Source organism: Danio rerio, chromosome 2 (assembly GCF_049306965.1).
Source record: "Danio rerio strain Tuebingen ecotype United States chromosome 2, GRCz12tu, whole genome shotgun sequence".
NCBI lineage: Eukaryota > Metazoa > Chordata > Actinopteri > Cypriniformes > Danionidae > Danio > Danio rerio.
In genome coordinates, this window is record NC_133177.1 from 59,410,001 (window position 1) to 59,437,500 (window position 27,500).

General features: G+C 41.3%; 1 protein-coding gene across 2 annotated transcripts in view; it reads right to left on the bottom strand.

Moving 5' to 3' along the window:
* The window catches only part of si:ch211-178n15.1, a 35,249-nt gene extending 19,394 nt beyond the window's left edge, over positions 1-15,855 (bottom strand). Inside the window, exons 1-2 of one of the 2 annotated variants that reach the window (XR_660254.4) lie at positions 14,695-15,855; positions 1,225-1,884 (exon numbers count right to left, since the gene is read on the bottom strand). Coding sequence is in view for 1 of the 2 variants with exons in the window: in XM_005163642.5 (XP_005163699.1) it covers positions 1,367-1,884; positions 14,695-15,393 (1,217 nt within the window). In the remaining variant the exon portion in view is untranslated. The remainder of the gene's footprint in view (positions 1-1,224; positions 1,885-14,694) is intronic. The other variant, XM_005163642.5, reaches the window with a different exon arrangement.
* Between the last annotated feature and the right edge of the window lie 11,645 nt (positions 15,856-27,500).

Sequence of the window (27,500 nt, forward strand, 5' to 3'; positions counted from 1 at the left end):
GAGGCGAAAGACCATGGCCTCCAGCGTCTGTCGCTAGAGCACCTTTAGTGGTGTCATGTTCACCAGCGATCAAACCACCAGAGGTCGCTGGTTAACACTCACATCCACATGAACTACAAATCTGCTTCTAAATGGACAACATAACCGGTCATGCTCCACACACACAACCGATTCCAGATCCTGACTGATTGCATACACACAGATGCTGCTCATGTACCGATTACACACCCGTATATACAGCTCACTGTGAAACCCTTAGTGCTGAGTCTTGTTATCTGTCACAGTGACATTACAACGTGTTTTCTTTGTCTGCCTTTGCCGTGTTTTGATCTTTGCCTTGCTTATTTATTTGATTCTGTTTGCTGCCTGCCTCTGACCATCTGCCTGTTATTTTGACTTCGACTCTGGATTGACCTCATACATTTGTTTGCCCCTGCATTGACCACTGCTTGTCTGACGATTCTATTAAACCTGCACGTGGATCCAAACTTCTGTTGTTAGTGTCACTCTCCGGCGTTACAAGTGGTCAGAAGAGTGAGGTTTACCTGCACAGCACTTCACTAGCTGGCCTCCTTTACACTCACCCCCCTAAACCTCATTCCTATCTGAGTCAAGGCACCAATGCAGGTCCTAGGCCATCAAACCCACTCCGAGCTGGGATCGAACCCGCGACCTTCCGCATGGGAGTTGGTTGCTCTAACAAGGAGGCTAAAGACCATCGCCTCCAGCGCCTGTCGCTAGAGCACCTTTAGAGGTCAGAGGAGTGAGGTTTACCTGCACAGCACTTCACTTCACTTCACTTCACACAGCTGATCAGAACGCGCACGACAACACCGCTATTCAGTACGCGTGCGGCGACAACCCCGCTTCAGGTTCGATCATTTCCAGCTCTTTTTGATGCCCACTTTTAGCAGTACACTCCATTTCCGCATTACTGTATCTGTAGCGCCAACAGACCGCAAGGGATTATGGTCAAGCCTGGGCTGATGGGAATTGTAGTTTCCGCTACCTCCCGTTCGCTTCATTCGCCTGAGCAAATTTTCTCAGAAGACCTATAGTTTTACCGAGTCATGCGACCACGGTAATATCGAAAAAAAATTAATATTGCGGTATGACAGTATTTACAAAACCGTTACATCCCTAGTGTTTAGAAGTTCAGACAGACGCATGCATGATCATAAACACAGCATGCACATGCCGAGCGTTATTCTAGTGTGCACTTACCCTGAGTTTCATCACCATCAATGATTTACTCGCTGATGGGTTAAAGTGTGTGTGAGCATGAATCTGTGAGTATATACATGATGTTTGACAGTAAGTGTGTTGTCCTCTTTGAGTAAAGCTTGAGTTAGTTTGGTATCCTTACACCACAGTGGACGACAGCGTCTTATGTTTTCCTGGATAAGGAGGCGTCCTCATTTTCACCTGTCCGTTCTGAGGATAAGGCGGCGGCCGGTGGGTTTTATTGGAGTTATTAGTGCACACCACTGGGACTATAGGGGGTTTGTGGGTTTCCAGTTGGACTTTCTTAGCTATTCGATGTGCTACGCAGTTTCCGTTGGCCGTCCTGTGAGTCCTTTGAGTCTCTGAGCTGTGTTTGCTGCTTTTATCCTCAATGTTAATGTCATGTTGTTTAGTAGGGGACGAGTTTGAGTGGTTTCTCATTGGTGAAGGGCTGTTAATGTGGAGTAAATCCGAAGGGCTGTGCGTGAGAGAGGAACTGGATGTTGACGTGTCGTTTTCATCTCCATTTGAATGATGTATTAAAGCCACAACGTCTGTCTGACTGCTTCTCATGGCATCTTGTGGAAGTCCATTGGATGGTGTTGGTTGCTCTTCACTGAGGTCAATGTTGGACGTCAGAACGTCAATCTGTTGGACGACCTTTAGAAATGGAGAGTGATAGAAAAGATGGGTTAGGAAATAGTTTGCATGAGAACAAAATTGTGTCATTTATTGGATAAAAAACTAAATATCATGCTTTTTTTTTCATGCAAACCTCCAAAAACATTTAGGGATGCCAGGTTTTCACAGGAAAACTAGCACACTTTTGTAGTTTACGTAAGAATATAATTCTGTCATTATTGGACCAAAAAAAAAGGACCAATCATGCTTTTTTTAATGCAAAGCTCCAAAAAAAAAAAAAAAAGGACTTGGGTAGGGTTGCCAGGTTTTTGTAAAATAACTAGCGCAATTTTGTAGTTTGCATAAGAATAAAATTCTGTCATTATTGGACTAAAAAGAGCGCCAACCATGCTTTTTCTTAATGCAAAGCTCTAAAAAAGCACTTAGTCAGGGTTGCCTGGTTTTTGCAACAAAACTAGCACAATATTGAAGTTTGCTTAAGAATACAATTCTATCATTATTGAGCAAAAATGTTAATGGTCCTTTTCAACTAAAATAAAAAGCTCCTAGGGTTGCCAGGCTTTTGCAACAAAGCAAAAGCAATTTTGTAGTTTGCATAAGAATAAAATTCCGTCTCCATTGGAGCAACCATTTTTCAACCATTTTTTTCAACCATTTTTTTAAATGCACAGCTCTAAAAACACTTATTCAGGATTAACTATTATTTTAGTTTGCATAATAATAAAATTCTGTCATTCATGAGCAAAGAAGTTCATGGTGCTTTTTTAATGTAAAGCTAAAAAAGCATTTAGGATTGCCAGGTTTTTACAACAAATGTAGTTAAATTTTCTAGTTTGCATGAGAACAAGTTTGTATCATTAGTTCTGTCTTTAATTAAAAAAAAGTCAAACTATGCCTGTTTTCATGCAAAATTTCAAAAAGTGCACGCAGTCAGGGTTGCCAGGGTTTTTTGCCGTAAATTGCCGTAGTTGGTGCAGTTTTGTAGTTGGCATAAGAATAAATTTTTGTCAAGATTGAGAAAAAAGTTAATTGTGCTTTTTTTATGTAAAGCACTTAGGGTTGCCAGGTTTTATAAACAAAACTAGCTCAGTTTTGTTGTTTGCATGAGAATATTAGTATTTCGTTAATAAAAAAAATCAAATGATGCTATTTTTTTTCATGCAAAATTTTTAAAAAGAACTTAGGGATGCCAGGTTTTTGCAACAAATGGAGTTCAATTTTCTAGTTTGCATGAGAACAAGTTTTTATCATTAGTTCTGACTTTAATTAAAAAAAAAAGTCAAATTTTGTTTTTTTTCATGCAAAATTTCAAAAAGTGGATTTATTCAGGGTTGCCAGGTTTTCGCAATAATACTACCATAATAAATGTGTGTATAATAATACAATTCTTTCATTATTGAGAAAAAATTCATGGTGCTTTTTTAATGCAAAGCTAAAAAAAAATAAAAAAGTCCTTACGGTTGCCAGGTTTTTGCATCAAGACAAGTGCAATTTTGTAGCTTGTGTAAGAATAAAATTCTGTCATTATTAAACCATGCTTTTTAATGCAAAGCTCTAAAAAACACTAGGGTTAACACTTTAGGGTTAACTAATATTTTAGTTTGCATAATAATACGATTCTGACATTAATGAGCAAAGAAGTTCATGGTGCTTTTTTTTAGGGTTGCCAGGTTTTCACAACAAATGTGGCTCAATTTTTTAGTTTGCATAAGAACAAGTTTTTATAATTAGTTCTGTCTTTAATTAAAAAAAAAGTCAAATTATGCCTGTTTTCATGCAAAATTTCAAAAAGTGCACATAGTCAGGGTTGCCAGGTTTTTTTTGCAATAAAATTGGTGCAGTTTTTTAGTTTGCTTAAGAATACATTTTTGTCAATATTGAGAAAAAAAAAGTGAATTGTGCTTTTTTAATGTAAAGCACTTAGGGTTGCCAGGTTTTACAAACAAAACTAGCTCAGTTTTGTTGTTTGCATGAAAATATTAGTTTGTTTGTTAATAAAACAAATCAAATTACGTTTTTTTCTCATGCTAAATTTTTAAAAAGAACTTAGGGATGCCAAGTTTTTGCAGCAAAACTAGAACATAAGAATACAGTAAGAATAAGAATTCAATTTTGTCATTATTAAGTAAAAAAGTGCATGGTCCATTTTTTTCATGCAATGCAAAAAAAATGCTGTGAGGGTTGCCAGGTTTTCACAACAAAACTAGCGCAATTTTGTGGATTGCATAAGAATAAAATTCTGTCTTTATTGAACCAAAAAATTACCAATAATGCTTCTTTAATGAAAAGCTCTGCAAAAAAAAAAAAAAAACAATAAATAAATTTAGTCAGGATTGCCAGGTTTTTACAAAGAAACTAGTGCAATTTTGTGGATTGCATAAGAATAAAATTGTCATTATTGGCCCCAAAAAAAGTACCAGCTTTGTTTTTGTTTTTTTATGCAAAGCTACAAAAAAGTGCTTAATCAAGGTTGCCAGGTTTTCGCAATCAAAATAATGCAAAATTGTAGTTGGCATGAGAATATAATTTTGTCATTGAGTAACAAAGCTGATGGGTCTTTTTAATGCAAAGCTCTAAAAAAAACACTTAGGGTTGCCAGATTTCTGACAAAACAAGTGCAGTTTTGTAGTTTGTATAAGAATAAAATATTATCATTATAGTTCTGTTATTAATAAAAAATGTCAACTTGTGTCTTTTTAAACAAAACAATTAAAAAAGCATTTAGTCAGGGTTGCCAGGTTTTTGCAGCAAAACTTTTAGTTGGCAAATTAATACAATTTTGTCCTTGAGCAAAAAAAGTTCATGGTGCTTTTTTCTAGCAAAGCTTAAAAATGCTCTTAGTCAAACTGGCCAGTTTTTGCAAAAAAAAAAAAAAAAAACTACAATTTTTTAGTTTGCATAACAATAACTTTTTGTCTTTATTCATTAAGAAATGTTCAAATTATGCTTTATTATGCAAAGTTTAAAAAAAAAAAAAAACATTTAGGGTTCTCAGGTTTTCCTAATAACACTAGCGCAACTATTTTAGTTTGCATAAAAAAATACAATTCTGTCATCAATGAGCAAAAACGTTCATGGTGCTTTTTGACATGCAAAACTTACTCATGATTGCCAGGTGTTGACAACAAAAATAGCGCCCATCCCCAAATACATATTTTACTGAGGTGTGCATTATTTGTAGTTTCTTCATTTTTTACATTTGCATATCAACATATCAAACTAGCATTTGTTTTTTTTTATTTTACATTAAACACAATTCTGTCAAACCACAATGCAAATACAATACAAAACTTATCCTCTGAGGTTTTTATCAGGTAAACATATCGTCAAAATAACCCTTGTTTGACTTCCTTCACTCTGATGCATCAACTGCATCCTATACTTGTAATAATCCCGCCTCTAAACTCCTCCATTGGTCAAAGGTTGTGAACCAATCAATGTTTTAAAGCCTCCAGTCACATTATTTAACTCGAAAACAAGTCAAATTAGTGACTGAATTAAAGCAAAACCTCTTCAATCTGTGGCCATATTTGCACTTGTTTTTTTGTCATTATCATCTCTAATACTCACCTGAATGCTGAAAAGTTTCTAAATGTATCCTCAGAGGTCATCAGGTAAACATATATTGTAAAATTAACCCTTGTTTGACTTCATTCACTGTAATGCATTAATATATACATCCTAGACCCCTTAACTCATGTCATTGGTCGAAAGTTAGCGTCTAGCCACAATGAGCCATTCATATTTTGAAGCCATCCGAGTCGCATTATTTCACTCTTAAATAAGTCAAACTAGTGACTGACTTAAAGCAAAACCTATTCAGTCTTTGGCCATATTTGCATGTATGTTTCAGCCATTATTGCATCTTGTACTTTCAGCCATTCAAAGTAATGCGAGTGTCCTCACGGGTCATTATCGGGTAAACGTATCATAAAAATAACCCTTGTTTGACTTCCTCCACTCTGATGCATTCATATACTGACTTTATATCCTGCTGCAGTCCTATACTTCTAATAGGAGTCTGGATGCATTCATTGAAGCGTATCTAAATAATTCAATTAATGTCTTGCATCCTGCGCGCAGTCCATTATTGCTGATGCTCATCTGCACATATTAGGCTATCTTTAGGTATTGATTTTAAGATTCTGCCCTCATTTAGTCTCTTCCAGAAAGTACAACAGTGAAACATTTACAGCTCTCTGTATATATACACTGACTGGCCACTTTATTAGGCACACCTTACTAGTACTGGGTTGGACCCCCTTTTGCCTTCAGAACTGCCTTAATCCTTTGTGACAGATTCAACAAGGCACTGGAAATATTCCTCAGAGATTTTGCTCCATATTGACTTGATAGCATCACACAGTTGCTGCAGATTTGTCGGCTGCACATCCATGATGTGAATCTCCCGTTCCACCACATCCCAGAGGTGCTCTATTGGATTGAGTTCTGGTGACTGTGGAGGCCATTTGACTACAGTAAACTCATTGTCATGTTCAAGAAACCAGTCTGAGATGATTCACGCTTTATGACATGGTGAGTTATCCTGCTGGAAGTGGCCATCAGAAGATGAGCACACTGTGGTCATAAAGGGATGGACATGGTCAGCAGCAATACTCAGATAGGCTGTGGCGTTGACACCATGCTCACTTGGTACTAATGGGCCAAGAAAATATCCCCCACACCATTACACCACCACTATCAGCCTGTTGATACAAGGCAGGATGAATCCATGCTTTCATGTTGTTGATGCCAAATTCTGACCCGACCATCTGAATGTGTCAGCAGAAATGGAGACTCATCAGAGCAGGCAATGTTTCTCCAATCTTCTATTGTGCAGTTTTGGTGAGTCTGTGTGAATTGTAGCCTCAGTTTCCTGTTCTTAGCTGACAGGAGCGGCACCCGGTGTGCTCTTCTGCTGCTGTAGCTCATCCGACTCAAGGTTGGATGTGTTGTGGGTTTAGAGATGCTCTGCTGCAGACCTCGGTGCTTATTTGAGTTACTGTTCTATCAGCTGGAACCAGTCTGGCCATTCTCCTCTGACCTCAGGCATCAACAAGGCTTTTGCGCCCACAGAACTGCCGCTCACTGGAATTATTCGGTTTTGGTGAGCTATCAACTTATCAAAAACCTGTTGTTAGGAATCTTGGGTTTCATTTTGATTGTGATCTATAATTTAGCAAACAAGTAAACTCAGTTGTTTTATCCATTTTTTTCCATTTAGGACTTTGTCTTTTAATGACCTTGAGAAGGTGATCCATGCTTTTATTTTGTGTAGACTTGACTATTGCAACTCTATATGTGGGTAGTCAAAATGCCCTGAATAGATTGCAATTAGTCGGAAATGCAGCTTCGAGACTTCTGACAGGGACTCGCAAGTATAAGCACATACGCCCAGTCCTCTCCTTTCTGGGCTTGCTGCCTGTTAGGTCATGGATTGATATTAAACTATTAAAATTTTTGTTTTTAAATCCCGAAATGATCTGGCACCACCTTACTTATCAGATCTTCTACATGTATATAGTCCTAGTAGGTCACTGAGCTCTTCTGATCAATTCATTCTTTCGGTACCAAGGTCCCAGTGTAAGCGAAGTGGGGATCGGGCTTTTGCTGATATCTCCCCAAAACTCTGGAACGGGCTTCCGCCCCACATCAGACATCCTCCAGCTCTATCTGTTTTTAAAAAGCTTCTGAAACTCCATCTTTTGCATTTGAGCCGCTTTAATGTTGAGTAGTTTGCCTTCTGTTTTAATTGTCATGTATGTGATGTAGGTAATTAGTATTGATTGTGTTCAGCACTTTGGGCAACGTTGTGTTGTAAAAAATGTGCTATATAAATAAACAAACAAACAAACAATGGATATTGTCACAGATCATTTTCTGTAAACCCTACAGATGGTTGTGCGTGAAAATCCCAGTAGATGAGCCGTTTCTGAAATGCTCAGTCCAGCCCGTCTGGCAGCAACAACCATGCCACGTTCAAAGTCACTTAAATCCCCTTTCTTCGCCATTCTGCTGCTCGCTTTTGTACTGCAGCAGATCGTCTTGACCATGTCTGCATGCCTTAATGCATTGAGCTGCAGTCATGTGATTGGCTGAGTAGAAATTTGCGTTAACAAGCAGTTGGACAGGTGTACCTAATAAAGTGGCCGGTGAGTGTAACTGACAGTGCATTTCTGGCAGATGGGTTCATTTTTTGGGGGGTTTCTGAAGGCGTTCGGATGATGTTGAATCTTTCAGGATAGATTCATTACAGAGATGTTTACTGAGAACACACTGATATTATTTTTCCGCTGGCTAAACAAGATGCGGTTTTGATCGTATCCATCCTCTGCGCTTATTAAAATCTCATCTCAAATATATTGAAGCCCAAATCAGTGGCAAATCTTGTTTCCTCGTCGCTGTATGTGAGCGCATGAAGAAAAGTTATTATAAATAGCCTCTCGGCCACGGCAGGACACTTGTCCATTTGTCATTTGAAACCTGTATGGAATTTTGTGTGTGACAGAGGATATTCTGAGAATGGATGTCAATGGGGTCCAAAGCTGTTTGGCTCCCAGCGTCCTTCAAAACCTTTTTCAGAAAATAGAAGGTCATCCAGCTTTGGAACGAGCGAGTAAAATACCTTTTTTATTTTTAGATGAGCTATCTATGTTTAAAAGGGTCAAAGACCAACTAAAATGCCAGTGAAACAGTGAGTGCAAAATTAAGTCATTTAAATAAATGCTCATTTTGAGTGAACTATCTTGTAAAAAGAGGGATAATAGGTCTCCTTTAAACCAAAGCCTGTTTAATCTGTGGGCATTTTTTCTTCATAATCATAATCAGAAAGAACTTTATTGCCAGGTGTGTTCACATATACTTTAAAATGAGTGAGTAAAATATCGATTTTTTAAAATTTTTTTTAGATGAGCTATTTGTGTCCAGAAGAGTTTAAGACCCACCAAAATGCCGTTGAGCAAAACAGTAGGTGCTAATAAAGTCAGTCATATTTAGAAACTGAATAATTTGGCGATTAAAAGACTCTAGATTTAAAGGGAAAGTTCACTCAAAAATGAAATAGCTGCTACCTATTGACTTCCATACAATTTGTGTTTTCCAATATATGGCGGTCAAGAGATGCCAGCATTCAGCATTCTTCAAAACATCTTCTTTTGTGTATAACAGAAGAAAGAAACTCATAAAGGTTTAAAACCACATGAGGAGGATAAATGCTCATTTTTGTAGGGAATATCTTGTTAAAAGGGGATATTAAACCAAAGCCTGTTTAATCTGTGGCCCTTTTTTTCATAATTATAATCAAAAAGAACTATATTTGCCAGGTGTGTTCACATATGCTTTGAAATGAGTAAGTAAAATATATTTTTTTGTTTTTAGATGAGCTATATATCCAAAAGGGTTAATGAACCACCAAAAAAGCCATCGAGTGTAACAGTTAGTGCCAAATAAAGTCAGTCATATTTAGAAACAGAATAATTTGGTGATTAAAAGACTCCAGATTTAAAGGGAAAGTTCACCCAGAAATGAAATAGCTGCTACCTATTGACTTCCATACAATTTGTGTTTTCCAATATATGGCGGTCAAGAGATGCCAGCATTCAGCATTCTTCAAAACATCTTCTTTTGTGTACAACAGAAGAAAGAAACTCATAAAGGTTTAAAACCACATGAGGAGGATAAATGCTCATTATGGGTGAACTATCTTGGAAAAAGGGAATAATAAACCAAAGCCTGTTTAATCTGTGGCCCTTTTTTTATAATCATAATCAGAAAGAACTTTATTGCCAGGTGTGTTTACATATGCTTTAAAATAAGTGAGTAAAATAAAAATTTTATTTTTTAGATAAGCTATAAATGTCCAAAAGGGTTTAAGATCCACCAATAATGCCATCGAGTGTAACAGTAAGTGCCAAATAAAGTCAGTCATATTTAGAAACAATATTCAGGTAATTAAAAGACTCTATATTTAAAGGGGTAGTTCACCCAAAAATGAAGTAGCACTTCCATAGTATTATGTATAGTATGCAGTTATTTGGAAGTGCAACAGAAGAAAGAAACTCATTAAGATGAGCTATAAATGTCCAGAAGCGTTAAAGACCCACCAAAATGCCATTGAGCATAACAGTAGGTGCTAAAAACAACAACTGGTTAGTCATATTTAGAAAAATAATGATTTGGTAATTGAAAAACTCGATAGTTCACCCAAAAATATAATAGCTCCTGCCAATTGACAATTTGCGTTATATGGAAGTCAATATATGCCAGCATTCAGCATTCTTCAAAACATCTTCTTTTGTGTACAACAGAAGGAGGAAACTCATAAAGGTTTAAAATCACATGAGGGAGGATAAATGCTCATTTTTTTGGGTGAACTATCTTGTAAAAAGAGGATAATAGGTCTCCTTTAAACCAAAGCATGTTTAATCTGTGGACAGTTTTCTTCATAATCATAATCAGAGAGAACTTTATTGCCAGGTGTGTTCACATATACTTTAAAACGAGTGAGTAAAATATCGATTTATTTTTAGATGAGCTATAAATGTCCAGAAGGGTTTAAGACCCACCAAAATGCCGTTGAGCATAACAGTAGGTGCTAATAAAGTCAGTCATATTTAGAAACAGAATAATTTGGTGATTAAAAGACTCTAGATTTAAAGGGAAAGTTCACCCAAAAATGAAATAGCTGCTACCTATTGACTTCCATACAATTTGTGTTTTCCAATATATGGAAGTCAAGAGATGCCAGCATTCAGCATTCTTCAAAACATCTTCTTTTGTGTATAACAGGAGAAAGAAACTCATAAAGGTTTAAAACCACATGAGGAGGATAAATGCTCATTTTTGTAGGGAATATCTTGTTAAAAGGGGATATTAAACCAAAGCCTGTTTAATTTGTGGCCCTTTTTTTCATAATTATAATAAAAAAGAACTATATTTGCCAGGTGTGTTCACATATACTTTAAAATGAGTGAGTAAAATATAATTTTTAGTTTTTAGATGAGCTATATATCCAAAAGGGTTTAAGACCCACCAAAAATGCCATTGAGTGTAACAGTTAGTGCCAAATAAAGTCAGTCATATTTAGAAACAGAATAATTTGGTGATTAAAAGACTCTAGATTTAAAGGGAAAGTTCACCCAGAAATGAAATAGCTGCTACCTATTGACTTCCATACAATTTGTGTTTTCCAATATATGGAAGTCAAGAGATGCCAGCATTCAGCATTCTTCAAAACATCTTCTTTTGTGTACAACAGAAGAAAGAAACTCATAAAGGTTTAAAACCACATGAGGAGGATAAATGCTCATTATGGGTGAACTATCTTGGAAAAAGGGAATAATAAACCAAAGCCTGTTTAATCTGTGGCCCTTTTTTTATAATCATAATCAGAAAGAACTTTATTGCCAGGTGTGTTTACATATGCTTTAAAATAAGTGAGTAAAATAAAAATTTTATTTTTTAGATAAGCTATAAATGTCCAAAAGGGTTTAAGATCCACCAATAATGCCATCGAGTGTAACAGTAAGTGCCAAATAAAGTCAGTCATATTTAGAAACAATATTCAGGTAATTAAAAGACTCTATATTTAAAGGGGTAGTTCACCCAAAAATGAAGTAGCACTTCCATAGTATTATGTATAGTATGCAGTTATTTGGAAGTGCAACAGAAGAAAGAAACTCATTAAGATGAGCTATAAATGTCCAGAAGCGTTAAAGACCCACCAAAATGCCATTGAGCATAACAGTAGGTGCTAAAAACAACAACTGGTTAGTCATATTTAGAAAAATAATGATTTGGTAATTGAAAAACTCGATAGTTCACCCAAAAATATAATAGCTCCTGCCAATTGACAATTTGCGTTATATGGAAGTCAATATATGCCAGCATTCTTCAAAACATCTTCTTTTGTGTACAACAGAAGGAGGAAACTCATAAAGGTTTAAAACCACATGAGGAGGATAAATGTTCATTTTAGGGTGAACTATCTTGGAAAAAGGGAATAATAAACCAAAGCCTGTTTAATCTGTGGCCCTTTTTCCTTCATAATCATAATCAAAAAGAACTATATTTGCCAGGTGTGTTCACATATACTTTAAAATGAGTGAGTAAAATATCATTTTTATTTTTAGATAAGCTATAAATGTCCAAAAGGGTTTAAGACCCACCAATAAAGCCATCGAGTGTAACAGTTACTGCCAAATAAAGTCAGTCATATTTAGAAACAGAATAATTTGGTGATTAAAAGACTCCAGATTTAAAGGAAAAGTTCACCCAAAAAATGAAATAGCTGCTACCTATTGACTTCCATACAATTTGTTTTTTCCACTAAATGGAAGTCAATAGATGCCAGCATTCAGCATTCTTCAAAACATCTTCCTTTGTGTACAACAGAAGAAAGACACTCATAAAGGTTTAAAACCACATGAGGAGGATAAATGCTCATTGTGGGTGAACTTTCTTGTAAAAAGGGGGATAATAGGTCTCCTTTAAACCAAAGCATGTTTGATCTGTGGACATATTTTCAATCGTTCTCAGAATCAGAAAGAACTTTATTGCCAGGTATGTTTACATACTTTAAAACAAGTGAGTAGAATACCATTTTTATTTTTAGATGAGCTATTTGTGTCCAGAAGGGTTAAAGAGCCACCAAAATGCCACTGAGTGTAACAGTAGGTGCTAATAAAGTCAGTCATATTTAGAAATTATTTCACCCAAAAATAAAAATAGCTGCTACCTATTGACCTGTGTAGTATTTGTGTTTTGCACTATATGGAAGTCAAGAGATGCCAGCATTCAGCATTCTTCAAAACATCTTCTTTTGTGTATAACTAGCACACAGTTGGCATAACTTCAAGTTGCCGCAGTTTTGATCCGTGCAGAAACACGGGGTTGGGAAGCCTTTACGATTAATTAACCATGCCGAATTAAAGCCCGGTTAATAGTGAAACGGGTTAATCACATCCCTATACGGATAACGCATGCATCGTTACATAGCGGCTGTAAAACTATACAAAGACACAAATGATTTTATAACCATCACTCTGAGATATTGTGGCACACTATTAATTCCTCAACAGTAGTCTCTGATTGGTCTGTGTTCGAGTCGTACATGTACGGCTGAATGCTGGTCCTCTCACTGATGTTGCTTCTCTCTGTCTGCCTGTCTGTTGCCATCCGCTTGTTAAGTGTGACATCACGCGAAGCAGCTTCCGGGTCCAAGCGCTCTATTCAACTGAATGGGGAGACTTATGAAATGGTAATAATAAACGTTTACATATCGATTTAATACCTTCGAAAATACGATCGCAATATATATGTCCATGCCTAATATCCAATGGCCAGAAAGTGATTCATTTTTTTTATAAATTGTTAAAATTTTGGTATTTGTGATGCAGTCCCTGCTGAAAAATCCAGCTTAAACCAGCCTAAGCTGGTTGGCTGGTTTTAGCTGGTTGACCAGGCTGGTTTTAGAGGGGTTTTGGCAACTTCCAGGCTGCTTTCCAGCCATTTCCAGCCTGGTCTTAGCTGGTCAGGCTGGGAGATGACCAGCTAAAACCAGCTTGACCAGACTAGCCAGGCTGGGAGCCCAGCCAAAACCAGCTATGTCCAGCTTAAACCAGGCTGATCAAGCTGGTTTTAGCTGGATTTGGCTGGTCATTTTCCAGCCTGACCTGCTAAGACCAGCCTGGAAATGGCCAAAACCACTCTAAAACCAGGCTGGTCAACCAGCTAAAACCAGCCTAGGCTGGTTCAAGCTGGAATTTTCAGCAGGGGCAAGCCCAAAGATTGTTGTGTAAACTATCCCTTTATATAAAATTAACTTTAATGTGTGATATGAATAAAAAGTGATCATAAACAAATAATTTCTCACTTCAAATGAGTGGCGGCTTAGACCCGGAAGCAGTATTACATACGTCACCAACACGTCATCTCTTAACAAGCGGATACACAAACTGGGGGAGCTCTTGGCTCCGCCCCCTTGTTAAGTTGGGCGGGAAGTCAAAGCTAATTTTCATGTGAAGCAACACGCCCCTAAAACACAAGCTGTATACACGCCCCCAACATGATAACACATTATAATACAAAATCTGAACGGTGTTTTGAACTGAACCTAAACTGGCACACTCAGAACAACCATAATATTAACATTCATTCATTCATTCATTGTCTTGTTGGCTTAGTCCCTTTATTATTCCGGGGTTGCCACAGCGGAATGAACAGCCAACTTATCCAGCAAGTTTTTATGCAGCGGATGCCCTTCCAGCCGCAACCCATCACTGGGAAACATCCACACACACATTCACACACACACACATACTCATACACTACGGACAATTTAGCCTATTCACCTGTACCGCATGTCTTTGGACTGTGGGGGAAACCGGAGCACCCTGAGGAAACCCACGCGAATGCAGGGAGAACATGCAAACTCCACACAGAAACACCAACTGAGCCGAGGCTCGAACCAGCAACCTTCTTGCTGTGAGGCGACAGCACTACCTACTGCGCCACTGCTTCTCCCCATAATATTAACAATGAATCTTGAAAAGGGGTAAACTAGGTGCACTTTAAAATGAAATATATTAGGTTCAATGGGGGAACAAAGTAGCTGTTTTTTAACCCAGACATTTAACAAGAACCTAATTTAAAGCAGTAATCACAATACTGTGATATTTTTATCCATACCGTCAGCATCTTAAACTGGCCCATGCCTAATTCTGAGCATCCTTCATGCATTCAGCTTGATTTTTACTTTCAATAAAGTATCCGAAATGGATTCAATCACACAGTACAAGCATAAATAAATCACTGTTTATCATTCCTCACCTCTTTCATCTCCAACTGGACCTGTTTGAGACCACCCAGCACTTCCTCCAGCTCATTGACCACTTGTTTGATCTGTTCCCGTACGGTTCCCTGGCTCTTCCTCTGATTCCCTCGACCCTCCAGACTCTTTGAGTCCCCATGAAACGTCTTTTTTACGTCCCGCTGCGGTCCTGAGCGGATTAACTTACTGGAGGGCACTTCGGTGGGAAAAAACGCTTGTTCGGAGGTCGTCCCGTTACAGTGCAGCTTTCCAGGACTTGATAGCGATTGTCTGATGAGCGCAGGTCTCTCCTCTTGGGGATGCCTAAAAGAAACCCGTCGTCTTGTGCATTGCTGAAATTCTGATAGGTGGCCATAATAGTGCTGACCTCTAACTCTCCAAACATGATCACCATTGTAGGGATATGCAATCTCAGGGTAATACCATCTCTGGATGCATCCGCATTCCCTTTGTATTTCTCGCACACATGGAGGATCCCATCTGGAGTAACACGGATGTCGTAGTTCCTCGGTGTAAACTTGTTTTGGTGGATAAACACCAGTCGTGTGTGCTCCGTCTATCCATAATTCCTTTGGAAACGGTGCCACTGTGGGCTCCATGCGCAGACATGATCCCTCAATAGTGCGTCTGGATTCCTGCTGCAGGCAAAAGTGGCAGGAAGGCGTTCGTAATCCCGTCGCTGTATCCTCCGAGTGCATTCCCCGACCTAAAGAACTAAAAAAACAACAGTTTCTTGCTCCATCCACTTCCCTGCGTCTGCTTTTCTCATCTGCGTATAACTGTCTCCCTCTCTCTCTTGCACTTCCCTATTCCCAAACTTTTTTTTTTTTGTTCTGCCGTCTCTCTCTCACCTCCCCCTTCCTTCCTCTGGTTTTTCTAACTCTTGTTTTCCCACTTTTTTTCTCTGCTTATTGCCCTTTCCTCCAAACGGTGGGCCTCTTTTCTTTTCCCTTTTTTCTTCTTCTCCAACTCTCCTACAGTCTTTCACCTCTGTCTACACCTTCCACTGCGTTAAAAAAAAAATTCCCCGCTCCCAAACACTTCCTTCCTACGGCTCCTCTCCGCGCCTCTGTCGGGGCTGGGGCTCGTAAAGCGCTGACAGACGCAGCGGCTCCATGTGATTCCCGATCTCTCCCTTTAGATCTCGCCACTCGACAATTAAACACAGCCAGGATTCTACGCCGCTTGAGAGAGGGAGAAGGAGGGAGTGTGAGGGAGAGAGAGCGAGCGAGTCAGAGAGAGGGGAGGGAGGGAGAGAGAGAAATGAAGGAAGGGAGAGAGAGAGTTTAAGAGAAAGAAAGAGAAACGAAAGAGAGAGAGAAACCAAAGAAAGAGCTTGAGAAAAGGGTTTGATTGTTTATTCATTCATTATCCTTCGGCTTAGTCCGTTATTCATCAGGGGTCGCCACAGTGGAATGAACCGCCAACTTTTTTGGAATGTGTTTTACACAGCGGATGCCTTTCCAGCTGCAACCCAGTACCGGGAAACACCCAAACACATTCAAATACACTCATACATACTTATGTATATCGGCACTGGTGGGAGGGATGTGTTGGCTTAAGGCTGCAGGCCGAAAACGAAGCTGCGGTGGGAAGAAACCCGGAAGTATCGCTCAGAGTTACATAGGAACGTTGTGTACATGGCTGTATATCTTATCAGTAAAGATAAAGTGACACAAATGTATTATTTCATCGCCTTTCGAGTGACCCGAATGTCTGTTCTGAATGAATGGTGAAAATAAAAGGGACATCAGAGCTCATTTTCGGCTAAGTTAAGGGAAATGGCACTAGTTAGCTAACGTTTTCTTTCCTAAACACACATTTTAGATGCCATTTATTAAACTCGAGTTAATGAACTGATTCTTTCACTATATTAGACTCATCACCATAATTTCGGTGCTATAAATTAAAAAAAATAATAAAACATCCATTTACCATCAAAATTTAAGGCACTGTTGACATTAGTCATTGTGTTCATGTGCTCAACAGAAATGACTGTGATTGGCCGTGAAGGTCATTAGTTTACCCACCGCTGTTTACCGTGTACAAACACAGATGAGCGATCCGCTTGATGACTCGACTGATCTTCTCGGCTGCTTCGCACTCCAGTGTCCGTGTATCTGTGTTTGCACTGGGTGAAGAGCGGTAAACTGATGAGCACCTGGTGACTATCATGGCAAATCAGTGGTGTTTATAAACGCGCTCAGCGGCGCTTGAATATTAGCAGGAAATGGACGATTTTAAAAATTCAGTACTGGGACAACTCGAGGGTGTGCTACATGAAGACTCCAGTGTTTATCACTCATCGGGTTACATAGGCTGAAGCAGGAAAGCGTTGTCACCTGGTTTACCTGGTGACATTATCTGAAGCCTAGGAGGACACGTAAGCGTATTACTCTTAAAGACATTGTGATACCTAATCTGCTTTTAATTGTTTAAATTAAACTTACTAAATGATATTAACGTGATGTATACACTATTTCTGCATTTTGAAATCTCTGTAACAGCCGGAGGTTTGTAGTCCACAGCACGTTACTGCAATGTTTACAGTGCTGGTCCTGTACTTCCGGGTTTCTTCCCGCTGCAGCCTTGATTTGGTACTTTAAAATGGCAGCTGCATGAAATAAGCATATACATAGTGTCAGCGTCAACGCTTCCCATTCACTTTGAGGCCATTTGAGTACAGTGAACTCATTGTCATGTTCGAGAAACCACTCTGAGATGATACACACTTTATGACATGGAGCGTTATCCTGCTGGAAGAAGCCATCAGAAGATGAGTACACTCAAGGGTGGAGGAAGCTGAACTGCCGCTCTAGGCAGAGGACGATCATGCCGCCCTCAACCCCAATGTGAAAACGAAAGTGACCGGTTATGAAAATGAAGTGAGGTGTCGCGGACCTCTTTTCTGCCGCCCTATGTGCGGATAAAACTGAGGACGCGCGTGTGCTGAGGGAGGGAGTTGTCGCGGACACTGCTCTCTCTATTCTGCCGCCCTATGTACGGATAAAACTGAGGATGCGCGGGTGCTGAGGCAGGGAGGTGTCGCGGACACTGCACTCTCTATTCTGCCGCCCTATGCGCGGATAAAACTGAGGACGCGCGGGTGTCGTAGACCTCTATTCTGCCGCCTTATCCGCGGTTATAACTGAGGACGCGCGGGTGTCGTGGACCTCTATTCTGCTGCCCTATGCGCGAATAAAACTGAGGACGCGCGGGTGTCGTGGACCTCTATTCTGCTGCCCTATGCGCGGATATAACTGAGGATGCGCGGGTGTCGTGGACCTCTATTCTGCCGCCCTATGCGCGAATAAAACTGAGGACGCGCGGGTGTCGTGGACCACTATTCTGCTGCCCTATGCGCGGATATAACTGAGGACGTGCGGGTGTCGTGGACCTCTATTCTGCCGCCCTATGCGCGGAAATAACTGAGGATGCGCGGGTGTCGTGGACCTCTATTCTGCTGCCTTATCCGCGGATATAACTGAGGCTCATGGGTGTCGTGGACCTCTATTCTGCCGCCTTATCCGCGGATATAACTGAGGACGCGCGGGTGTCATGGACCTCTATTCTGCTGCCCTATGCGCAGATATAACTGAGGACGCGCGGGTGTCGTGGACCTCTATTCTGCTGCCCTATGCGCAGATATAACTGAGGACGCGCGGGTGTCGTGGACCTCTATTCTGCTGCCCTATGCACTGATATAACTGAGGACACATGGGTGTCGTGGACCTCTATTCTGCCGCCCTATGCGCAGATATAACTGAGGACACATGGGTGTTGTGGACCTCTATTCTGCCGCCCTATGCGCAGATATAACTGAGGACACATGGGTGTTGTGGACCTCTATTCTGCTGCCCTATGCGCAGATATAACTGAGGACACGTGGGTGTTGTGGACCTCTATTCTGCCGCCCTATGCGTGAATATAACTGAGGACGCGCGGGTGCTGATGGAGGTGTCGCTGACGCCGCCCTCTCTATTCTGTCGTCTATGCGCGAATATATCTGAGGACCCGGGTGGTGAGGGAGGTGTCGCGGACATAATTGAGGATGCAGGTGGTAAGGGAAATGTCGTAGACGCTGCCCTCTCTATACTGCCGCCCTAGGCAGACTGCCTATGTCACCTCTATGGACGCGCCGGCCCTGGGTACACTGTGGTCATAAAGGGATGGACATGGTCAGCAACAATACTCAGGTAGGCTGTGGCGTTGACACGATGCTCAATTGGTACTTATGAACCCAAAGTGTGCCAAGAAAATATCCTCCACACTATTACACCATCACCACCAGCCTGAACCACTGATACAAGTCAGGATGGATTCATGCTTTCATGTTGATGCCAAATTCTGATCCGACCATCCAGATGTCGCAGCAGAAATCGAGACCTGGTGTACCTAATAAAGTGGCCAGTGAGTGTATATATGCGTGTATGTGTGTGTATGATCTTTTTGATGTTAATTTTATGCTTTGGCAATATATTTATTACTTATGCCATGCCAATAAAGCAATTTTTGAATTTGAATTCAAGAGAGGATAGAAAGAGTTAAAGAGAGAGAGAGAACCAGGAGGAGGTGTGGTTTCAGTCAGAATCTAACATGAGCCAGAGCCGGAGAGTTGGGGAGGGGAGCCAGAGAGCGAGAAACAGACGTTCGGCCCCAGAAAAGGGGATTTTGGGCATAACTTGATTCCCACAAGCCCACGTGAGTGCGGGAATCGTATGCGCTCTCGTTTGTTTATATGAGTCAGCTGAGATACTGGCACTGTGTGTCATGATTCACGTCTTGTGACACGCTTAATGAACAACACACTGCGCTCTGTTTACAGCTCTCAAGATTCCCGTATTTGCTTATTCTGAGGTAAACACTTTCGGTTTTAGTTTTCCACTGGAAAGGGAGACCGCAGATGACACTTACTCTGTTATCGTCATTTTCCCAGGCAGCGGCGGAGAGGAAAAGCCAGACTGTGGTTGTTGACGTCTTCAGATGTTTCTTCTGTGAGAAAAAAAAACTGGAGAAGTCTTTTATCAGAGTTTTTAGAGTTTTCTGTCTTGGAATGTGCTGAGATGTGCACAAGCAAATATTACGTACTGCGGGTGTTTGTTTGTGATGTTTTGTGCCTTGTGACAAGTTAAATGAACGTCACACTGAATTTTGTTCAGTAGAAAAATGTGCTTTATTCAGTGTAAGATTAGGATAGCATTGATTCATTCTTTTCGGCTTAGTCCCTTTATTAATCTGGGGTGTCCACAGCGGAATGAACCGCCAACTTATCCAGCAGCAGATGCCCTTCCATCTGCAACCCATCACTGGGAAACACCCATACACTCTCATTCACACACATACACTGCGGACAAGTTAGCTTACCCAATTCACCTGTAGGGATAGTTTACAGTTTAACCCAAAGAATGACCAGTCTGGTAGATGAAGAAGAGCCGGAGTCAGAGATTTAAAAAAAAATAAATTAAGTTTACTGAAGATAGTTTGCAGTTTCATTCGCAGAAGCCAGCTTCAACACTCTCAATGAGTTCCCAGGCCGCTCTGCTTACAATCACCAATCAATAACAATTATACTCTCACATAACGTCATTAACTGCGTCATACATAAAGGTGTTCTAACCTGATTGGTTAAAACACAGATAGACTAGGAACATTTCCACGTGAGGTTCGTGCGTACAATTTTGAACAATATCTAAACATAAACGTCAGACACCCTTTAGACTGATTAGAGCTGACTCCAGACCTGTGAAACGGATCAACAATCAAATAGAACACACACACACTTTAAGTATAATCTGTTTCTTATCCAAGGCTGAGTGTACCGTCAGCCGTCTTTATCAAAACTGGTTAAACTGGTTAAAAACTATATTCTACATTCAGGCAGTTATATTCTTACTACACAAAGTCTATCTTGAATAAAAAGTAGAATCACTTTAAAAGATTTAACCGTAAAACTATAGCAAAATCACTTTAGACATTTTAGACAGTATTAACTCTTAGAAATAACAATAAAAACAGTTGTTTCCAGTCCTCAGTTCCACTCAAGATCTCCATCACCTCTGACCTAGTTTGCTGGCTCCTGAAAATAGGTATAAAGAGACAGGCAAATGCACTGAACATTCTTATATTAAGCAATGTGTTAACTTATTCATTAATTAAAATCAATTCACAGTTAAATACTAAGAAACAGGATGATGAAAAGGATAAACGTTTGTCCATGATGAGATGGACTGGAAAGCAGAAATCCGAATCCTTCACACCTATCGCGCATGTGTTTGGACTTGTGTGGGAAATCGGAGTACCTGGAGGAAACCCAACTCAACACGGGGAGAACATGCAAACTCCACACTAGCCCAGCCGAGACTCAAACCAGCGACCCTCTTGCTGTGAGGGGACAACGCTAATGCTAGTTTTTGGGCCATAAATGAGAAGGTTCGACATCTTTTACTTGACTTTGCTATTCTAGGTACTACCAGAAGCCCTGAGATTAGAGATATTAAATGGTGCTTTCACATGTGTAGTTCGCTTCATTTGGTCTGGACCAAGGGTAATAAATGATACATTGTTGCATTTTCTGCCGTCTTTGGGTCGTTTTCACACCACACTGCTGGCTTTGGACTGAACCAGTTGAAACGAACCAAAATGCAGTCATGTGACAAAATCCACATCTCTCATTGGCCAGATGTTGTTGAACATATTTTCTAAACTGCTTATTGATTGGTCAGAATTCACGTGCGGGAAAATGCCAGTGAACTCCCGCAGTTAAACAAACCCGGCAGACACAATGTCGTTTTTACTATGGAGGGACGACTGCGCTGACTGATTGTATGCCTGCTTTAGACAAACTATACATTTCGAGAATGAAGCGCGGCTGTATTAAAACAAAGTTTTGATGCATCGCTCGTCACTTCAGGAGGAGGCGTGAATTAATTTAGATAAACTGCAACATGGTCATGTTGCGGAAATATTACCAACGCTCCATCAGGTAATGTTTTCCCCTCTCTCTCTCTGTTGGTAAAGTGCTGTCAACAAATATTTTCCTCCATATCCCATAATGCATAGCGCATCGGCCTACGGCAGCTGGATTAGTCCAAAAGGCGCAGTACTTTTTGCGGTTGGACCTGTTTTAGTACGGATCATATTCTCACCACAAACGAACCGCTCCAGGGCTCGTTTGAAAGCGTACCGAGACCACCTCTTCCAGCAGGTCTCGGTATGCTTATTTGTTCCGCTTTTGGTGCGCACTCGAGTACGATTGCTGCATTCACACCTGCCCAAACGAACCGCACCAAAAGGGAAAATGAATGAGTGCGATTAGTTCAATCTAACTAAATAAGTCGAGTTGGATTGTAGCGAGACAGAAGGTTGGTTACATAAACAGGAGCTAGATTATTTAGAGCTTTATCGGTAATATTTTAAATTCAATATGAAACTTAACAGGCAGTCAGTGTAAGGAGGATAAAATTGGGGTGATATGATCATATTTTCTAGACCTGGTAAGAACTCTGGCTGCTGCATTTTAAACTAGCTGAAGTTTGTTATTAGAGGATGCTGGGCAGCCAGCAAATACAGCATTACAGTAATCCAGCCTAGAGGTCATAAAAGCATGGACTAGCTTTTCTGCATCTGAGATGGATAGCATACTTCGTAACTTAGCGATATTTCTCAGATGAGAGAAGGCAGTTTTTGTGACATGGGAGATATGAATTTCAAAAGATAAATTGCTTTCTAATGGGTGAAGCAGTGGCGCAGTAGGTAGTGCTGTCACCTCACAGCAAGAAGGTCTCTGGGTTGCTGGTTTGAGCCTCAGCTCAGTTGGTGTTTTTGTGTGGAGTTTGCATGTTCTGCGTTCTGCCCTGGGTTTCCTCCGGGTGCTCCGGTTTCCCCCACAGTCCAAAGACATGCGGTACAAGTGAATTGGGTAGGCTAAATTGTCCATAGTCTATGAGTGTGTGTGTGAATGTGTGTGTGGGTGTTTCCCAGAGATGGGTTGCGGCTGGAAGGGCATCAGCTGCATAAAAACTTGCTGGATAAGTTGGCGGTTCATTCCGCTGTGGCGACCCCGGATCAATAAAGGGACTAAGCCGACAAGAAAATGAGATGAATGAATGAATGAAATTGCTGTCTAATATGACACCCAGATCTTTTATTGTAGCGCTAACGCTAATTTTGTATCCCTCTAATTGCAGATTAAGCTGTGAGATCTGCTGTAGAGATCTGCGCGGGACTAAATTTTGAATCCCTCTCCCGCCCGCACCCGCCAGGTTTTAGCCGGAACCCGACCGCTCCCGCTTGTATTAAGCACTTGATGTCCCGCTGCCCGACCCGCCCCGTTTTCTATCCGCCGCGCCCGATCCCGCTAAAGAGCGGGGGGAGAACAAAACCGAAAATCCCCCAGTTATACAGTCCAGACAGCCTATAACAAGCTGTCTGTATAAACACACACGCACAGCACCAAGCACACACACACAGACAAAGCTTTCTCTCTCATACGCGCGCGCGCGCCCTCTAACACACACTCATAAGCACCAAGCACAAACACAGGCAAAGCTCTATCTCTCATACACACACACACACACACACACACACACACACACACACACACACACACACACACACACACACACACACACACACACACACACACACACACACACACACACACACACCTCTCATTCGCGCGTGCGCATACATACATACACACACACACTGCAACAAACAAGCTAAACACAGCATCGCGCTATTTCATTTACACACATACATACGCGTGCTTACTCGGGAGTCGGGAGCGATATTGCTAGACAGCCCGCTCCCGTCCCAAATTAAACCCGTTACCGACCGCTCCCGTGATTTATTCGGAAATTTATACCCGCGCCGCAGAAATCTGGTCAGGTCCCGCGGCGCCCGCGGGACAGCCGCGGGAATGTAGACCTCTAATCTGCTGTGTACAGGATTTTAACCCGATAAGTAATAATTCTGTTTTGTCGGAGTTTAATTGAAGGAAATTGTTTGATCATCCCGTCTTTAACATCTTTAATACACTCAGTAAGCTTAGACCAGGGGTGTCCAAACTCAGTCCTGGAGGGCCGGTGTCCTGCAAAGTTTAGTTCCAACCCCAATCAGACACACCTGGGCTAGCTAATCAAGCTCTGACTAAGGCCCCGTTTACACTAATGCGTTTTCGTTTTAAAACGCATAAGTTTTGCTACGGTTACGCCATCCGTCCACACTACGCCGGAGTTTTCGAGCGCCGAAACGGAGCGTTTTGAAAACGCTGGAGAAGCCGTTTTCATTCTCAAAAGCTGCTGCTCCGTCTCAGTGTGGATGAGGGAAAACAGAGACATCTGAAAACGGAGGCGGGACTGCTGAGATTCGCTAGCTGATTGGGGCTTTTGTGTCATTGTGTATCCTTCTCTTATTCGTCAAGCCTCTATCACATGACTATAACACATGACTTTAACGCTACCAGAAGACAGCAGACCAGCCTTCACTGTAAACAACAACATGGGCACAGAAATGGGCGCTTTGTTTGCACTTTTGTCTGTTTTAGGTGCCATTGTGCAGTTATTCATTTGTTACGTTTAGTAACAACTCGACCTCGTCGTCTGTCCACAAAAATACCTCTCTTGCTTTCTTTGCCATCGCGTTCATTGTTCAACCGGCGTTTGTTGACTAACAATAACTAAATGCCGAGAGACGCATGCTTCCTGTTTATACTAGAACGCGCATGCCCAGAGTGTGGGAATGGTCAGGTGATATACGTTTTTGGTGGCGTAGTGTGGATGGAGATATGTTCAGAAACGCTAGGTAAAATGCTAGTGTGGACGCAGATCGTTTTTGATCTAAAACGACGTTTTAATATGAAAACGCACTAGTATAAACGGGGCAAAAGCTTTCTGGAAAGATCCTTGTAGGAGTGTTGAGGCAAGTTGGAGCTAAAATCTGCAGGACACCGAGTTTGGACACCCTGGCTTATACGTTTCAGACAGCTCATCAGGTTTAGTTGAAATATATAATTGAGTATCATCTGCATAGCAGTGAAAGCTGATCCCATGTCTTCCAATAATGTCTCCCAGGGAAACCATGTATAATTAAATAAAATGTAAAATCATTTCTTACATTTATAGTGCGCTTTTTTGGACTCACTTTTGCTGGGGGATCTCCTCATCCACGACCAGTGTGCAGCATGCATCTGAATAATGCGACGGCAGCCATTTTGCGCCAGACCGCACACACCAGAGGAGACAGAGTGATGAAGCCAATGATGATATGGGGATGGTTAGGAGGCCATGATGGACAGAGGCCAGTGGGCAAATTTGGCTGGGACGCCAGGGTTAAACCTATACTATTTTCAAAGGACATCCTGGGATTTTTAATGACCACAGAGAGTCAGGAAGTCTCATCCGAAAGATGGCTATGGGATGTTAAGACTCAAGCAGTCAACAGGTTGAGCGCCCCCTGCTGGTCTCACTAACACCACTTCCAGCAGCAACCTAAGTTTCCCATGTGGTCTCCCATCCAGGTACTGACCAGCCCTGCTTAGCTTCAGCGGGAGACCATGTGAGAGTTGCAGAGAGCTAGCTGTTGGGCGATGATTGACAGGACGTGTAACTAAGCAACGTAACAGTTTGTTTAAGGGTCACGAAACACCAAAACACATGTGTTGAGCTGTTGACAGTCGTATATGTGTCCCACACTGCTAAAAACACTATGAGGACACCTATATTTCACTAAAAAGTGTAAATTGGTTGTTTTTGCTTTATTTCAAGCAAATTCGTACTTCCGGTTTGAAACGAATTTTTGAAGCTGCGTCACGGTCATGACATAATAGCGTGTATTCCAGCGTGCAGACTGGGCGTCTGTGCCAGAGTGTGTCTTATTACGTCTTACAGTGAGATGCATTAATGCATGAGTAAAGCTTGGTTCAAACCAATCAGCGCGCTCTATTGTGCAACTTCATTAATATTCATTAGTCACAGTGTTTAGACGACAGAGACGCCACGTTGTGTTGGCAAAACAAGCGTGAAGTGTTGCTTTTATAGTTTGCTGCAGTTAAGTTTTGTTTTCATTTTCTCTCTGTGAGAGCTCAGCTGGAGTCACGTGTGGATTAACAGTGTACGCGACGCTCGACAACAATAACTTACGAGTCTAAGGAGGATTATTGTTTACCTGAGAGCTGTTCTCATCTGCAAACGCTGAGATCCGGATTCGCTTGTAGTCTCCTCTTAATAAAGACGCGGCTCTAGTTGCTGGTGATTGTCCTGTCTCTACAGATTTGGTAAGTGAGCGATCAGTGCTCTTTGCTTATTCAGTTTGTTCGTACCGAACAAACTATTGCACTGAGTGTAAACATGTTAGCACCACAACCAAACTTTAACCTTGTGTAGGGTTTTTACCGCATTTAGTGACCGGAATAACACACGCGGCTTTCTGACGCTACCTGCCGTGTGCATCTAAGTTTCCGGGAAATGCTGAGTTTTTTTTTCTCTCATTCGCCGTGCGGTATCAAACATTGCATGAAAAATACACACTTACAGCAGTTCCTCCAATCAAATATCTCGTTTGTCGCGAGGGACATGAATGAATTCCCTGAATGAAAGAGCCAAACTGCAGTTAAAGTCCACCATTTAATAATTTGGCAAATAATTTTGACTACAGATGTCCATGTAAACACAGTCACTTTCTCCCCTGTGTGTGTGTGTATGTGTGTGTGTGTGTGTGTGTGTGTGTGTGTTTGTGTGTTTTGACTCTGAAACTCAGCACGCCCAAATAGACACTCCCACACCAAGCCTCTTTTCTTCCTCCGACACTCCCCCCTAAACAGAGCTGGACACGCCCACTTTTCTGACTTTTTCCAAAGTAGAGGTGTGAAAACACCCTGCTGAAACAAGGGGCTTTCATGGCCCTTTAATGAGGAAGTACAGCAGTTTGTCCCAAAGTTTGCTCTTCTGTTACACACTGGAAAGTATGGACCTTTTAGGATGCAGGGGAATTGCATTTGTTTTGAGTCTGGAAGAAACGCCTGAGACAGATGAGCTGGATATCCAGTATGAAAGCGCAGCATCTGAGCTGATCTGAGAACTGGAGTGTTTTGCTGGTCTGAGTGCAGGTCTGGGGTCAGGAATGAGCAGATCTGTCTTTCTGCTGACGGCGCTTTGGAGACGATGAACTGAGCAGCACAGAGAAGAGTGTGAAGCGCTGCTCGTCAGCATCTCTGCTCGTCAGCATCTCTGCTCATCGCTGGAGTGTGTGACGGTCATCCTCTAAACTTACTGTGATGGGAAAATCTGTGTGTGTGTGTGTGTGTGTGTGTGTGAGAGAATGTGTATGTGTGTGAGAATGTGTACGTGTGTGTGTGGGCCTATGTGTACAAGTGTGTGTCCATGTGAGCGAGTGTGTACATCTGTATGCGCATATGTGTATGTATCTCTCAGTTTGCATGTGTCTGTTTGACTCTCACTGTCTGTGTGTGTGTGTGTGCATGTGTGTGTGTGTTTGCGCACATGTGTGCATGCACATGTATACTATGCGCGTGTGTAGATGTGAGTATGTGTGTCTGTCTGTCTGTCTGTGTGCGCGCATCTGTCTCTGTGTGTGTTTGTGTGTGTTTGTGCATCTGTACTATGTGTACGTCTGTGTGCATGTGTGTGTGTGGGTCAGAATGTGTGTGTGTGTGTGCGCGCAAATGTGTGTGTGTGTGTGTGAATTAGAATGTGAATGTGTGTGCGTGCGCAAATATGTATGTGTGTGTGTGTGTGTGAGCGGGCAAGTGTGTACGTGTGTGCACATGTGTGTGTGTGCACGCACA